The 16,986-nt window shown below is 50.5% G+C and overlaps 1 protein-coding gene across 3 annotated transcripts in view; it reads right to left on the bottom strand.

Moving 5' to 3' along the window:
* The window catches only part of atad2b (ATPase family AAA domain containing 2B), a 58,874-nt gene that overhangs the window by 7,444 nt on the left and 34,444 nt on the right, over positions 1-16,986 (bottom strand). For all 3 annotated transcript variants that reach the window (XM_047021748.1, XM_047021746.1, XM_047021747.1), the window contains exons 25-26: positions 8,999-9,682; positions 7,039-7,163 (exon numbers count right to left, since the gene is read on the bottom strand). In XM_047021748.1, coding sequence (XP_046877704.1) covers positions 7,039-7,163; positions 8,999-9,682 — 809 coding nt within the window. The remainder of the gene's footprint in view (positions 1-7,038; positions 7,164-8,998; positions 9,683-16,986) is intronic.

The raw sequence follows: 16,986 nt of genomic DNA, 5'->3' as shown, positions 1-16,986 counted from the left end.
ATCCCTGCACCACGCTGGGTGAAATAGCCTTCTGCGTTTGTGTGCTCGACCAGGGTGATTGTGACAGTGGGGAAAGTGGAGTGTGTGTGTGTGTGCACTGACGGGAATGACTTGGTGGAGCTATTGAGTGAGTGAGTGTGCTCATGGCACACAAAAGGGCCGTAATCCCTCCTGTTAAAGGATGCTAGTGACACGGACCATTTAACCCCCCCACCCTCCCTCCAACACCTCCCCTTACCCCCTCCCCTCCACTGTCCCGGCTCACATCTCTATCCCCGTCCTGCCCTGCGGAGAGAGGCTGGGGCTGGGGTGGAGGAGCGAGGCTGGGGCTGGGTGGAGGAAAGAGGCTGGGGTGGAGGAAAGAGGCTGGGGTGGAGGAAAGAGGCTGGGGCTGGGTGGACGAAAGAGACTGGGGCTGGGGTAGAGGAAAGAGGCTGGGTGGAGGAAAGAGACAGGCTGGGCGGAAGAGCGAGGCTGAGGCTGGGGCTGGGGTGGAGGAAAGAGGCTGGGGCTGGGTGGAGGAGCGAGGCTGTGGCTGGGTGGAGGAGCGAGGCTGGGACTGGGTGGAGGAGCGAGGCTGGGACTGGGTGGAGGAAAGAGACTGGGGCTGGGGTGGAGAAAAAAGACTGGGGCTGGGAGGAGGAAAGAGGCTGGGTGGAGGAAAGAGACAGGCTGGGCGGAGGAGCGAGGCTTAGGCTGGGGCTGGGGCGGAGGAGCGAGGCTGGGGCCCAGGAATGAGGTGTCAGAGCTATGACATGTAACCTCTGACCTATGAGGCAGATGACTCCCGTAGCATGCCAACCACACACACACGCAATTAACATGGCCAAATTCTCCACACGCATCAGCCAGAAAGCTAACAAGATCTCTTGACAGGCGTCCCGGTGATGGTGAGAATCTGAACCCAGTCCGGAGAGTCACAACCAACGTCTAAATCCAGGCCCTTCCCTGTTCCACCCGGCAGCCTGAAACGGACACCCAGCACAAGCTCATCACGGGGGGGGGACCGAAATAGCCCGAGCCGCTGGTGCAAAGCCTTTGAACTTCAGCTGATGACTTAAAATGATGTTAACGGCCACATCAGCGTAAACGCTGTGTTCAGCTGGAGGTGGAGAGTGTATAAATGTTAACGCTGATACTTGATGCTGTATCATGGCAGCGTTGATCCTTTACTGGGAAAGCAGCTTTGACAGATGAAACCTTACACTGAGATGAAGGTGTTATCCAGCACTGGGGGGCCGTGCCAAGTGTGGTGATGAACACGAAGAGGGTCATGTGTTGATATTATAGGAGCAGTGAACTCATGCTGACGATGCTCATCAGGGGCCAGAAACATCATCGTTATGGAGTTCAATTTCAAAAGGTTGTCATGCGTTTCTGCACGACCAACTCTTGAGAACATTATCCAGGCCGTAATACTTCAATTACTAGTAAAAAAATTCATTAAAATAAAATCCTGGCCCCAAGTCTAAATTTCGGATGTCATTAAAGATTTACAGAGGGATGAAACGAGAATCTGGATGGATGCTGAAGTGTACTTGGATGTAGGTCTGTAGCTGGGTGGGGTATGGAGCTGTGTGTGGAAAAGACCAAAGCCAGGTCTAAGCAGAAACACCATCCAGACAGAGAGAATAGCAGAAACACCATCCAGACAGAGAAGAGTAGCAGAAACACCATCCAGACAGAAAGAGAGAAGAATAGCAGAAACACCATCCAGAAAGACAGAGAGAAGAATAGCAAAAACACCATCCAGAAAGAGAGAGAAGAATAGCAGAAACACCATCCAGACAGAGAGAGAGAGAAGAATAGCAGAAACACCATCCAGACAGAGAGAAGAATAGCAGAAACACCATCCAGACAGAGAAGAATAGCAGAAACACCATCCAGACAGAGAGAAGAATAGCAGAAACACCATCCAGACAGAGAGAAGAATAGCAGAAACACCATCCAGACAGAGAGAAGAATAGCAGAAACCCCATCCAGACAGAGAGAAATAAGAATAGCAGAAACACCATCTAGAAAGAGAGAGAAGAATAGCAGAAACACCAGACAGAGAGAGAAGAGTAGCAGAAACACCATCCAGACAGAGAGAAGAATAGCAGAAACACCATCCAGACAGAGAGAAAGAAGAATAGCAGAAACACCATCCAGAAAGAGAGAGAGAAGAATAGCAGAAACACCATCCAGACAGAGAGAGAAGAGTAGCAGAAACACCATCCAGACAGAGAGAAGAATAGCAGAAACACCATCCAGACAGAGAGAATAGCAGAAAAACACCATCCAGACAGAGAGAGAAGAATAGCAGAAACACCATCCAGACAGAGAGAGAAGAATAGCAGAAACACCATCCAGACAGAGAGAATAGCAGAAACACCATCCAGACAGAGAGGAATAGCAGAAACACCATCCAGACACAGAGAGAGAAGAATAGCAGAAACACCATCCAGACAGAGAGAGAAGAATAGCAGAAACACCATCCAGACAGAGAAGAATAGCAGAAACACCATCCAGACAGAGAGAGAAGAATAGCAGAAACACCATCCAGACAGAGAAGAATAGCAGAAACACCATTCAGACAGAGAGAAGAATAGCAGAAACACCATCCAGACAGAGAGAAGAATAGCAGAAACACCATCCAGACAGAGAGAGAAGAATAGCAGAAACACCATCCAGACAGAGAGAGAAGAATAGCAGAAACACCAGACAGAGAGAGAAGAATAGCAGAAACACCATCCAGAAAGCGAGAGAAGAATAGCAGAAACACCATCCAGACAGAGAGAAGAATAGCAGAAACACCATCCAGACAGAAAGAGAAGAATAGCAGAAACGCCATCCAGACAGAGAGAGAAGAATAGCAGAAACACCATCCAGACAGAGAGAAGAATGGGATGTTCTACATTGTCCATCACTAGGGATTCACTTTTTTTATTATCTTTTTCTTCACACAAGCATCCTGAAAAAGAGAGCAATCCCCCCCCGCCCTCCCGTCTAGTTTAATTTTAAAACTCTCTCTCCAACGCTACAAAAAGGATGAATTATAAATGCTTTGTGGTTTGTGGGAGGGTTTGCAGCGGGGAAACAAATGCAGCTAGTTGGTCACGGAGGGCAGGTGATTTACTACTCCAGCAACACAGGTTCCAATCTCCTCGACGGAGCGAGACGTGTTGAGAGGAGGAGGGTGCCAGGTCACATAGATTAGCGAGAGGACGCGTCCAGTTGGTTAACGCCGGAGAGATAAAGCATCAGAAGGAAGACAGACCCCCCCAAGGTTTCTGGCCTGTCATGACAAACGTTGAGCGGGGAATAAAATGATGCAGCGGCTTAGGAAGGAACTGCAGTCCCAGCAGACTAAAGGGCCTGTGGGTGAACACTAAGGGGTGGGGGAAAAATCGATTCACATTCGAATCGGAGTCAGTCTTCTAGCGAATCACGATTCAGCGATTTAATTTTATTTTCTTAGAAAAATCGTGAATCGATTTTTAATCGAATCTTGACACCAAGAATCGATTCGAATCGTGAGGTACCAAAAGATTCCCACCCCCCTAGTGAACACCTAGCCCGGAGGCCTCCAACACCAGTCATGAATGACGACCCCGAGACATGCCATGGAGCTGAACTCTCACTTTATCAACGCGGCGCACGGGACAGGGAGGCGGCTGGGGTAATTAGCAAATGATGAACAGATGTTAGACGTAGCAGTCGACTGGAGGGGGAGCTCACCTCGTAATGGGGGGAGGGGGGAGAAGGGGGTGGGGTAAGGACACCTGTGCGTACACTTAGCACACTCACTCATGTTTAAACATGTGACAGGGGGAGGGGGGGGGGGGATTTGGGGGAGGATTTAGAGCAAAGCTGATCCCAGAGGAAATATTGGAGGTAGATACCAGACCGTTTTACCCCCTGAGAAGGAACACCTCGCTCTCTCTGGTCGGGGTCAGATCTACCGTTTGACTCCAGTTCACTCCCGTTGGCTGATGGAGTCCTCAACAGTGAAGAGCAACGCTGCCGTGTTAGCTGCCAGTGAAGAGGGAGCCAGATCTCCATGACACTGGGAGAGGCTTCAGAGTGGCTGAGGTCAGCAATTAGCCTTTTTGTAGTCCGACGGTTTAGCACCTCTGATGTCTGTTATCTGGAAACACATCAGACTCCAATCTATTCAACTCCTTTTAACTCTCCTCTCTTTTGTCAAAAAAATGCAACACTCTTTTCTACCAAAGGCAGACCGTTGGGACGTGGTGCTAACCTGACAAGAGGAGACACAAATGAACACCTTATGCCACTCAAAAAACAGTTTTCAGAGAAAGGAATGTTTTAGATGAAGTGAAAGGAGGGTTGGGGGAACTTGTGAGGGTGCGTGCAAGTCACTCAAGAAGCAGAGTGGAAATAAGGAGCGACTGCTTGCTTGGGCATGTGAGTGAGTGAATGAGTGTGTGTGTGTGTGTCATATCTGCTGACAGTACTGTTGAGAATGTGGATGGAGGTCTTTCAGACGGAAGAAAGCAAAGCCCGAGCTGTAATCACATGCAAATGGCCGAACTGTCAAGGGCATCAGCGGGAATGGATAAAAATGAAAGGAGCACTCCAAAAGTTATTTCTTTTTATTGACAATCAAACGTTGGCCCCAGCCCAGCCATTAAGCAGTCCTGTGCCCTGGCAGACATGTGGAATGGCCACCTTGCGGGAAGGGAACTGCTGTCATTATAGCGAGGGGAGGAGAGGGTGTGGAGGAGGGGGTGTGGAGGAGGGTGGGTGGGTGACAAACTGAAAATAGGGCTATTTCTGTGGACGTGTGGCTTGAAGATGGGATATCTTGACATGCTGTAATAGCCAGCATCAAGAGAAGCACTCTTCACCATGACAGGGCCCAGAAACACACTTGGCATTTGCAGATACGTAAAACAAATCTAGAGAAAATTGCAGACCAGCTGGCAACATGTTTTGGTGAGGTGGAGGGAAATAATGGGACTAGATTTGGTTCCTTGATCGGAGATACCGTCTGTTTGAGTCCATCTGTAAACATGTGATGAGGCTTATTGTTCATAGACAACGTGCAAATCGGAGACAACATTGGGAGGAGCACACACAGCTGCTTGAGTTCTCTGTTCGAAACGGCAAATTCACAGCATTCAGTCCGGATCGACACAATCCCAGTTCACACTCCCTCACCTGCAGGAGGTAAGAGTCTTGGCACCTGTCGAGTGGTTTCTTCAGACAGGAAGTGGGGAAAATGCTTGTGTTTGGAATTGCAGGCACATGACCACCACAGTGTGAGGTCTGGAAAATAGCTGCCTATCTTATAACCATATTTAATTCCAAAAGGATTCCTGAGCCTTGCCATTGAGTTAAATGTCAGAAGTAATGAGACTTCTACAATCAATGAATATGAATGAAACCAGACGGAGAGACAGTCACAGCGCTCAATGCTCTCCTAATGTGCATGAGGCAGAGAGCCAGCCCCAAACTAGCCAGCTGATATCTGCCTAAACAGCGACTCACCCCGCTCACCGGAAATTCAATTTGTTCCGTAAGCCAGGGATGAAAAAGCAATTATTCACAGTCCCCTCTTTTCACAATCTGTTTTTTAAAGATATCTCCCTCTTTTTCCCCCTGCTAACAAATAAGCCTTCAGATTAGCGCCGCGTGCGTCGCTTCACAGGGCCGGCCAGCCGAGCGAAGGCTCTGAGGAGGGTCAGATCAGAAGAGAGTCGTGGAGGCGCGAGCGGAGACCAGGCCTGTCAGTCAGACCAGACACGCCCCCCCCCCCCCCCCAACTGCCACCCCTCCCCCCCAGCCCCCCCAAGGCAGCGACAACGGGCGAGGAGATAACGGAGTGATGGGCGTCATGGAACGGAGTCAGCGTCAGAGGAGCGCGTCTTTTACACCAATTAGTTGCCGCCGCCGCCGCGTGTCGCCTCCGACCGAGCAGCGAAGGAGCGAAGAGAGCTCCGCCCGGCCAAGGTACCAATTTCCAGCCGGGGTATTAGGTGGACACCCCGGCGTGACCGTGCAAAGTGCCTCGGATCTTCCTTTTTAGCCAAGCTGTCACTCAGCTGGAGGGAAGGCTGCCGGAGCGGAGAGCGTGGAGAGAGGCTCATGTTTGAGTCATGGACCTGCATTCTTTAAGAGGCCGACAGAACAACACCTGTTGACTGAGAGACGCAGCACGATGGCGGTTAAATTGGCCCTCAGATATAGAAGCCAGATCGCAGAGATGCAAAGAAGGGTGGGTTGGAGGCCGGGGTGGGGGGTGAAGGGAAATATCAAGTCAGGAGAATCAGAAGTATTCGTCTGAGAAGGGGAAAATGACACCAGCGCTTCTAGGGTTAATGGCAACAGAGCTGGGGGAGTCTCAGGGCAGTTGCCCCGCTCCCTCCCCTCCCCCCCTCCCCTCCCCTCCTCTCCTCTCCTCTCCTCTCCTCTCCTCTCCTCTCCTCTCCTCTCCTCTCCTCTCCTCTCCTCTCCTCTCCTCTCCTCTCCTCTCCTCCTCCTCCTCCCCCTCCCCCTCCCCCTCCCCCTCCCCTCCCCTCCCCTCCCCATCAGATGGCTCACAGCACTGACTAGGGCCCATTAAAACGGTTTCCCCCTCACCCGAGACCCAGAATGGGTTAACTCCGTCAGTGCTGCTCCAGGCCCAGAGAGCTTGTGGACTTGAAGAGAAAAGGATGGATTAAAGCAAGAGAGCAGGCAAGCCTGTACAGCAGGATGACTGAGGATGAGTGCGTTGTGTGTGACTGGGATTAGGGAGGGGACATTGCCAGTTCTAATGCCTGCAGGAAGTGACAAAACGGGGCACTACCTTAACTGGCTCATTGTAGATAACATGAACGGCTGCTTCTCAAAGAGAGTGGGTCTAGGCAGTCGTAGAGGGAGCATTGTGCTGGAGCTACACAACATCTTTTACTGCTATCCTCCACACTGCCACTCTGTTTCTCTCTGATTACAACTCTGTATGGAAATTACGGATAATAAAAAAACAAGGCACAAACATACCGCGTGCAAAACTCTGCACCAAACACACACACACACTTCAGGCCTTACCTCTAATCGCTGGTGGTCGACCAATAAGGGAGGAGGAGGAAGAGGGGCCACCTCCTCTGTCCCGTCAGCCAACCCCTTGCTTTGCTCTGATTGGCTCTTTCTCAACTTCCTGCTCTTGTCCCCGCCTGGAAGAGGAAGAGAGAGCAGGTGTGGGAAACACAGGGTGCTTGGGACAACGGGAGAAGAGGTACTCACAGAAAACTCATCTTTCTTCCAAGTTAATTGAAACTAATATTGTTGTCACACGGCACCTGTGCTGGCATATCAGAGAAGTGACTAAAGATGAGGGGAGCCAATTAGAGACTAATTGTGAATTTCAACGCTATTCTATTAGTCAATACACTACAATGAGCGTGGGTATGGATTTACCATACTAAGATGATGTTCTGAGTAAAATATTGGTGTTATGACAAAGCTGGATCACTTACGAACATGCAGTTGTCAAACAGCCTCTAAGACTTGAGGGTTTGTGTTTGTGTGTGTGTGGATAGTGGCTCTTGTTTAACCAGGCCTTATTTTACAAGCCACAGGCCATCCTGGTCTTGTATCCCAGAATAATACTTTATGATTACCACATAAACCCTGGCATGTGAGAGAGCTGGGAGGCAGACTGCCTCCTCCTGGCCTTGAAACCAAGCAGGAACAGCAGACTGGATATCGTGACTAGTGCACACTGGGGGTGGCATCATTTTCCCATACCAAGTTTTTTTCACACATTAAGTATAACGTCTGACTTTGTATTTAGTTTAGACTCTCTGACATTGGTTTATGGTCTGTATGTATGCATCTTGCGCCTGATGGGTGAGTGTGTCTGAGCTGGTTGGAGTTGTGGGGGTCTGGGCTGGTTGGAGGTGTGGGGGTCTGGGCTGGTTGGAGGTGTGGGGGTCTGGGCTGGTAGGAGGTGTGGGGGTCTGGGCTGGTTGGAGGTGTGGGGGTCTGGGCTGGTTGGAGGTGTGGGGGTCTGGGCTGGTTGGAGGTGTGGGGGTCTGGGCTGGTTGGAGGTGTGGGGGCTGGGCTGGTTGGAGGTGTGGGGGTCTGGGCTGGTTGGAGGTGTGGGGGTCTGGGCTGGTTGGAGGTGTGGGGGTCTGGGCTGGTTGGAGGTGTGGGGGCTGGGCTGGTTGGAGGTGTGGGGGTCTGGGCTGGTTGGAGGTGTGGGGGTCTGGGCTGGTTGGAGGTGTGGGGGTCTGGGCTGGTTGGAGTTGTGGGGGTCTGGGCTGGTTGGAGGTGTGGGGGTCTGGGCTGGTTGGAGGTGTGGGGGTCTGGGCTAGTTGGAGGTGTGGGGGTCTGGGCTGGTTGGAGTTGTGGGGGTCTGGGCTGGTTGGAGGTGTGGGGGCTGGGCTGGTTGGAGTTGTGGGGGTCTGGGCTGGTTGGAGGTGTGGGGGTCTGGGCTGGTTGGCGGTGTGGGGGTCTGAGCTGGTTGGAGGTGTGGGGGTCTGGGCTGGTTGGAGGTGTGGGGGTCTGGGCTGGTTGGAGGTGTGGGGGTCTGGGTTGGTTGGAGGTGTGGGGGTCTGAGCTGGTTGGAGTTGTGGGGGTCTGGGCTGGTTGGAGGTGTGGGGGTCTGAGCTGGTTGGAGTTGTGGGGGTCTGGGCTGGTTGGAGGTGTGGGGGTCTGGGCTGGTTGGAGTTGTGGGGGTCTGGGCTGGTTGGAGGTGTGGGGGTCTGGGCTGGTTGGAGGTGTGGGGGCTGGGCTGGTTGGAGGTGTGGGGGCTGGGCTGGTTGGAGTTGTGGGGGTCTGGGCTGGTTGGAGTTGTGGGGGTCTGGGCTGGTTGGAGGTGTGGGGGTCTGGGCTGGTTGGAGGTGTGGGGGCTGGGCTGGTTGGAGGTGTGGGGGCTGGGCTGGTTGGAGTTGTGGGGGTCTGGGCTGGTTGGAGGTGTGGGGGTCTGGGCTGGTTGGAGGTGTGGGGGCTGGGCTGGTTGGAGGTGTGGGGGTCTGGGTTGGTTGGAGGTGTGGGGGTCTGGTACCTTCTGTGGTGTGATCTTCCTCCTGCAATTCTGCTCCAGTCCTCCCGTCTGAAGGAAGGTGCTCTCCGTCCACTCCGCTCTCCGCTGCTGCCTCTCCAAGCTCCGCCTCCTGAGCCCTGTCTGGCCCCGCCCCCCTGCTCTGGGAGTCCAGGCTGTCCATAGACTCGTTCCCGTTGACGCATTCCAGCTGAGGGGCTGGAGACGGCTCCTCCTTGGGCTGGGCCTCCACGACCAGGGGCTGACTGGAGTCTGTCTTCAGCCGGGGGCTGTTGGGCGTTACTCTGGTGCTGCCCTCGTCCATGGGGTGATGGTCTCCTCTGGAGTCTGGCTGGTGGTCTTTGTCCTTGGACTGGGTCTCCTCCTCCTTGGGCTGGAGGGCTCCGGGGGGTTTCAGGCCGTGGGCGGAGGCAGGGGAGGCCACGGGCGGCTCACTGGAGCTCTCCTCCTCCGTGGAGGGGCCCAGGGGGTGCGAGGGGTCGTGGTGGCCGTTGGCCTGGGGTCCTGTGGTGTCGCAGGAGGAGTCCTCGTCCTGGGTCAGGCAGGAGTCGCTGGGCCCGGCCGTCTCAGGCTCGCCTCCTTCCTCCTCCTCCTCCTCTTCATCCATTCCCTTTTTGTAGCTCTTCTTCTTGCGGATGATGCCCCGCCCCCAAGATGGACGCCGGCGAGCTTTGCGCTTGAAGTGATCTGGAACGTGAAGACGGAATTTAGTATTTTTCAATCAAATACTAAAACAGAAAATAAAACAAATAGCACGGTATGGTGAAATACAATATACAGAATGGGTGATATTATGTGTCATATAATGTTTCCCATACATTGATTTATTTGTGGGGCCCATCACAATTGAGCCATAAATGTATTAACTATTTATTTATATACATATATATTTTATAATTTTGACTGTGTAACATGGCAAATGAATAAATGCACGCTCGCATTACTTAGTTAAGTCCCTATCTACACTCACATCTAACCGATACTCGGACATAACACAATTTGTTTTACAACGTCTGGATCGGCCCCTGCCTACCGCCACAAATAAGATCCCATTCTGTGGCAAACACTGTAATATATGACTAGAGAGAAGACAGTATCCAATTTTTATAAATGTGCCAATGTCTGCACCATGTCTGCACCATGTCTACACCGTGTCTGCACCATGTCTGCACCATGTCTACACCGTGTCTGCACCGTGTCTGCACCATGTCTGCACCATGTCTGCACCATGTCTACACCATGTCTGCACCCTGTCTACACCATGTCTACACCATGTCTACACCATGTCTACACCGTGTCTGCACCGTGTCTACACCATGTCTACACCATGTCTGCACCATGGTTCAACTCTACCAGACAGCCAGAGGACAGAGATCCGTCCATTCAGGGAAATGCAGGGCAAGCAGTCATTAGCATCAAGTCTGCTGAACTGAATTGACAACAGACATCTAACACCTAGCAATTGACTTGCCTAATGCCGTTCTACCCAAATGCCAGGGTGACATCAAATGTCCACTTCAACGAGGTGGTCCATTTTCTATTTTGTGTGTGTGGCGTGTGTGTGTGTATGTGGTGTGGTGTGAGTGTGTGTCAGTGCAGTGGTCCACATTTTCATCAGAAGGAGGAGGAGAAGAGCCACACAGAGGGGGCCTGTCAAAGCTTAATTGCTAGGTGGGGAGATGCTGGATATGGCAGAGATGGATAGAAGGGAATAGAAAGTGTGTGCGAGTGTGTTTGAGAGAGCTCAAACGTCTAATTGGAAACAATTGAAAGCAGGCCCAGATGTGCACCATAAATCACAGCCAAACTGGATCTGCTCACCGGTTCTGTTCTCACGGGGGGGGAGGGGGGTTTTCTCATCATGCTCCAGTCAAAAGGTTCCCAGTAATGGACTGGCCACCCTTCTGCCGCTACAGCACTGGAGTCTAGCTTGAAATTGTTTTGAGAGTGGGAGATGCTGATTGCATCGCACTCTGTGGCCCTTTGGCCATAATCAGAGAGCACAGGCCGAGAGATGGAGAGAGAGAGGGGGATAGAGAGATAGAGAGAGAGAGAGGGTGGGGGAGATGGTGAGAGAGAGAGAGACGCAGAGACAGAGAGAGAGGGGAGATGGAGAGAGAGAGAGACGCAGAGACAGAGAGAGAGAGAAAGGAAGAGAGAGAAAGACGGAGAGAGAGAGAGAAAGACGGAGAGAGAGGGAGAAAGACGGAGAGAGAGAGAGGCTGTCGACACTGAGGTGCGAGCCAAGTGCTGCACGGACATGGCTGACACCAGATGGTGAGAGGGGGAGAGGAAGGGAGCGACAGAAAGCCCAGACTGCCGTCTGAGAAAGTGCAGTAAAAGTGTCACGGAGAGCTGGCGAGAGAGCTTGACGCAGTGAAACTTCGACAGGGCTGATTCCATGGCCTCCCTCTGCAGACCGCACACAGGGGGCTGTCCAAGCCAGGAGGATGGGAGTGAGTGTCTATACTCAGGTGTGTGTGTGTGTGTGTAGCGTGTAGTATTGTGGTAGTGGGTGAGTATGTGGTGTGTAGTAGTAGTGTGCATGTGTATGATGTAATGTGTGTTTTTGACAGCCTAGCCTAAACACAACCCATCTATCCCATCAAATATGAGCCATTGGACTCATTAGACGCAATACTCCAACCTAAGCGTCATTAAATAAGCGTCAAGGTCCACTAGACTGATCTAACTGCACAGTCGAGGGGCCCTTATGCAGAATCAATACCTTACGCCACCCCAGACCTAATGGGTGTAAATGATTAAGACCCCATCACATTATTTATCGTATACCTACAAAGGATTGCAGGGCTTTGTCTCAGTACTATAAAAGCCGCCTTTAGATTTATCACCATCAACTCCAGCACCTGACCCAGCTAACCCAGAGATATCACAACATGGGTAAGTTCAATACGAAATCAAATACATCTATTTCTCATCTTTCTGTTGTTGGATGAGGAGATCCGGCATGCTTGCTTTAGAGCAGGGGTGTCCAATCGTGGTCATCGAGGGCCCCTGTCCTGCATGTTTTAGATGTTTCCCTACTCCAGCACACCTGATTCAAATGAATGGTCATTTGAATTCATTTGAAACGGGTGTGCTGGAGTAGGGAAACATCTAAAACATGCAGGACAGTGGCCCTCGAGGACCACGATTGGACACCCCTGCTTCAGAGGGTCTGAGAGCAGAAGGGAGAGGAGGAAGAGCGGGTTCAAAAGAGCCGTTTGTAATAACCGTTAGTTACCGTTACCGTTAGTAATCTAAGCAAACATCTGATGCAACCAATGTGAAATAGCAAGCCAACTAAATCCATCGTTCAGACACAGACAATGAATGATGAATCATTACCATCACTTTATGACAAAACCGTACGTTCTCTCAAGTTCTTTTTTAGTAAATATCACATTGCTTTTGCAATATTTCCCACCCTGTTTACTTAACTATGGTGTTTGTCTGGTAACCATGCTGACAGACTGCAAGTGTGAGAGGTGGTCTTGTCCATTTCATTCCAAGTATGACATTTTTACCAGAAAATCAAGAAACATTCAGTGAGAGCTATTTCTTTTACATGATAAAAAAAAGTGTGTATGACTGCTCTCTCTTGTCTTAAGGGTTGTGTAGACACTTTGTGTGAGTGTGTGTGTGTGTGTGCTGTGCTTCTCTTCACTGACCCTGATAACATTTAGTCATTTATCAGACGCTCTTATCCAGAGCGACTTACAGTAAGTACAGTGACATTCCCCCTGAGGCAAGTAGGGTGAAGTGCCTTGCCCAAGGACACAACTTTATTTGGCACGGCGGGGAATTGATCCGGCAACCTTCTGATTACTAGCCCGACTCCCTCACCGCTCAGCCATCTGACTCCCTACGATAAGAAGGCAGGCTGACTGGAGCTTTCCTACCGGTCACAATACATCGCGCCAAGGACTGCTCTCAACCTCATCACCGGCTAACGGTATGCAATTACTGCCACAAACACCACAAAGCACGCGTGTGTGTGTTCAACCGTGAAAATGCAGGCTCTGTTCCTGTCCATACTGCCCGAGCCTTTTGAAACCACCAGTTGGTGGAATAATACAACAGGGACAGTACATCCTTAAGCCTCGATTCAGACTGCAAATCGATAGCAGTGTTGTTGGCATTGTTAAAAGTATATGGATAACTAAAACTAAGAAGGAAAGAAGTCTGTTGTTGCTTTAATGAAGTCCCAGGTTAAGGGGTTCTGAATTTTTGACGTGTTTGTATTTTTTGTTGAAATATGGATGGAGTCAGAGAGTGAACATGCGTTACAACTAATCGGATCTGATTGTTCCAAAAAATCTGAAAAGACAAGCCTAACGAAGGGCTCACATATGCTGCACATCGCCGGAGGCTGAACACACAAATTACTTCATCCAGTTAGAGCTGCATTAGGTAACACAATAAAAAACAAAACAAATATGAGCCACACTTTCCTACAGCTGGAGTTTGATTGACAGTGGTTTCACAAATAGAGCTAAGGAGGAAAGCCCGCATCAACGAAGGCGATTGGCTGGAACAGGATTGCTGGAACATGATTGGCTGGAAACCAGCAGGCCACTCCAAATAAAAATAATAATTCTACTGGCTCTGAGCTGTCTGAGTTGCCAAACTCTCAGAGGGCCTCATTAGCTTACACAACATGTCTACAGAGGACACAACATCTATAGTACCTGACCTGTGAATTGACTGAGCTTGGGTTTTGAAATTCCTAGGCATCTGCCTTGGTAACTAAACAGGCAGCATTGTAAAACAGACATCATTTAATTCCTCCTCATCTTCTCCTGTCTCTGCCAAACAACTCTAGGGCCAGCGTCTCGAAATAAAAACACGCGCAAGCACGCACACTCAGAAGAAACCGTTTCTGAAAGTTGAAATCAACTGAATACATTATCAAAAAATGCTATCCTTCAAAACTTAACTAAGCCAACATTACAAGTCAAAAACAAAGTCGCTACCTTAGAGTTGAGGAGCTAAAAGGCAAACGTTTTCTGTTTCAGTAACTCGAGGAAAAAAGGTCACAAGCGATTGAACTATTCAGCTCCACTCAAAAAAGCTATCGCCGTATGAACTTGACCCTCTAAACCACATTATTACTCAAGAAGCTGAAGTTAAAGGTATTTCTATGGCGAAAGTAAATATTTCAAAACCTAAGGACAAATGTTTGACTGTATGATTTCATTTATTTAAAGCACTGAACCGTCTAAGCAGCTGGGTAGCTAGCCGAGCAGTGGGCTCTGTTTCCTGCTGCGGACGATAGGAAAATGCCCGTTTACTAGCCCGTTTACTAGCTCAAAATGCTACAGAACTAAGATGCACGTCAACATGTGGGCTACTTTCTTAAACGACAATTCTCCTCACATAACTGGGATGTAAACGGTTGATCAAAATGATTAACGTAATTAAATGAATAATTAGCTTTTGGAATGCTACGAGGTAGCGAACAAGGACAAGTACAGGGGTATTGCATTGGCGTCCGACATAACCTCAACATGTTAAAGTACATTACGCTAAACATTTGTTGTGCATGACATTGTATCCGTATTTTTGGGCCATTTGGAATGAGCAGCTGACCTGATGAGTCATCTCCCAGAAGGAGAGAGAGAGGGGAGATGGTGAGCGATAGAGAGAGAGCGAGAGGGGAGATGGTGAGCGATAGAGAGCGATAGAGAGCGATAGAGAGCGAGAGAGAGCGAGAGAGAGAGCGAGAGGAGTGTCCGGCTGGAGACCTGGAGATGTAGCAGCTCTGAAAGCCCTCCTCAGGACACTGAGGGCTGGGCCTCTTTCCTCCCCTCAGCACAGGGGGCCCCACTAAGACTACCACCACTTATCTTCCGACGACAGACCTGGCACCAGATAACAAAGGCACTGGGTTTCACATCAACACCGCTCGCAAGGCGGTCGGGATGACACTGGGGATGAGAGGAGTGTCTGTGCCAGGCGAGCCACAACGACCAGAGACTCGTGCCCATGGCGACCACGACGCCCGCGTGGTGTCCGTTGCCACGCGAGGGCTGGCGGCCGCTGGCAGGATGATGAGTTTGAGGCGGGGCGTGGGGCCTGGCTGTTACACCCCTGCTGACCACCCCAGACGACAGGGATAAAACCGGGGGGAGGAAAAAAAAGATGTGTCGGGGGGAAAAAATAAATAAAAGAGTTGCTCTCTCGTTTACGCCTGACTGGACCATGACCACTCGCTCTGCTGGAATTTGGGGACCGGAGATGGGGAACAGAGGGGGGAGGGGTAGAGAGACAGATAGGGGGAGGAGGGGAGGAAAGAGACAGATAGGGGAGGAGGGGAGGAAAGAGACAGATAGGGGGAGGAGGGGAGGAAAGAAAGCTGGGTCGAAGACTTCAGAGCCATCGTAGATGATCTGAAAGCGGTCATTCAACCTGTGAAGCGAGCGTGTGTGTACATTATAATTGTAAAGATGTGTGCATGCACACAGCTTCCTATTTTTGCAATCGACAAAAACCCACTTCACATCCAGACGTATTCTTCGGGGCTACAGTGAAAGCTGTAAAATGTGAAAGTATGCCAATAGAAAATGCAGCCGAATTCAACACTTTTACTCTGAACTGTTTGCTTGTGTACATGTTGAGACTTGAGACTGTCGCACAATAACACACGTCTGTGACCTATGCAGTCAGCACAAGCCCCTCATCCAGGCGTGCAGACTGGGAAGAAACACCAGAGAAAGAAACAGCCTTGGGGCCAGTCGTCTTCTCTGTTCAAGAACGACAGCTTTTTCATGCCCTTCAGAATTTAGATTTAATTCCTAAATGTCACAATTCCATACAAAGTTATTAGTCATAACTCGGCTTGCTTTTTCCATGTGGATATAACCTTTTTATCTGTGACACCTATCCACTGCAAACTTGTTTTGATTTCATTGTGCCGTTTTCACCTCCTGCAGCTAAGTAGAACCCACAATTACATATTCAGATGTTTGAGAGAGCTTTTTTTTTTACTTAATAAGATCCATGTTGATGGCACACACACACACCCCCCCCCCCCACACACACACACACCCCACACACACACACACACACACCCCACAGACAGACACACACACACACACACACACACAGACACACACACACCCCACACACAGACACACACACAGACACACACACAGCGCGTGAGACGAGAAGGCGTGGCAGGGTCAGCCATGTGGGTATGAAGCCCCGGAGGGAGGGGAAGGTGAGACAGAGAGGCAGCAAATGAGTCATCTTCAGCTTCTTAAATAATGCATGGGAACTGTTGGAGCATAGCTCCAACACACACACACACACACACAGAGGGAGGGACTCCTCTGCTTGGAATAGCACAGCACTTTGTAATAATTAAAAGCACAAACGCATGCATGATTCATGTGGCGGCAGACATGTTTAGAGCCTCCCCAGCCCCCCCTCCCCACCTCCAGCCCCCCCCTCCCACCCCCCCTCCCACCCCCAGTCCCCCCCTCCCCACCCCCAGCCCCCCCCCTTCCACCGCCAGCCCCACACACCTCTCAGACAGACCCTGTCACACACGCACAATCCTCCTCTCCCTGAGACACACACACTCAAATCAAATGGCCACAGGCGAATAGTCTCCAAAGTGTGATATTCCTAAATGTTCCATAAATAAATCAACTAAGCAACACTTGTACTGTAAGCAATTGTCAGTGGGGTCCCAAAAGCTCTGGGCCAATCAACGCCATGATGACGTCTGAATGAGCTAAACCTGTTCACACACTGCGACTAGACCAACTCTAGGCTCCTCAACCATCCCTGTAACTCAGACCCAAAGGTGTTCCTGCAAGGACGGTAAACTTTATCTATTAGTCGATTCACCTATTACTTTATCACTGGGCCATTCCTATCCTCCACCTGCTCTGACACACTTGAAAGCCACTGGAGGGAGGTTGGCTGAATTTCATGACCTCTACTTTACAAGGGAGGTTAATGGCGCACATATTCCCTTTATT

The sequence above is a fragment of the Hypomesus transpacificus genome, chromosome 6 (assembly GCF_021917145.1).
Source record: "Hypomesus transpacificus isolate Combined female chromosome 6, fHypTra1, whole genome shotgun sequence".
Classification (NCBI taxonomy): Eukaryota; Metazoa; Chordata; class Actinopteri; order Osmeriformes; family Osmeridae; genus Hypomesus; species Hypomesus transpacificus.
Note: the sequence above shows the minus strand (reverse complement) of the source record. Positions and strands in the feature narration are given on the sequence as shown.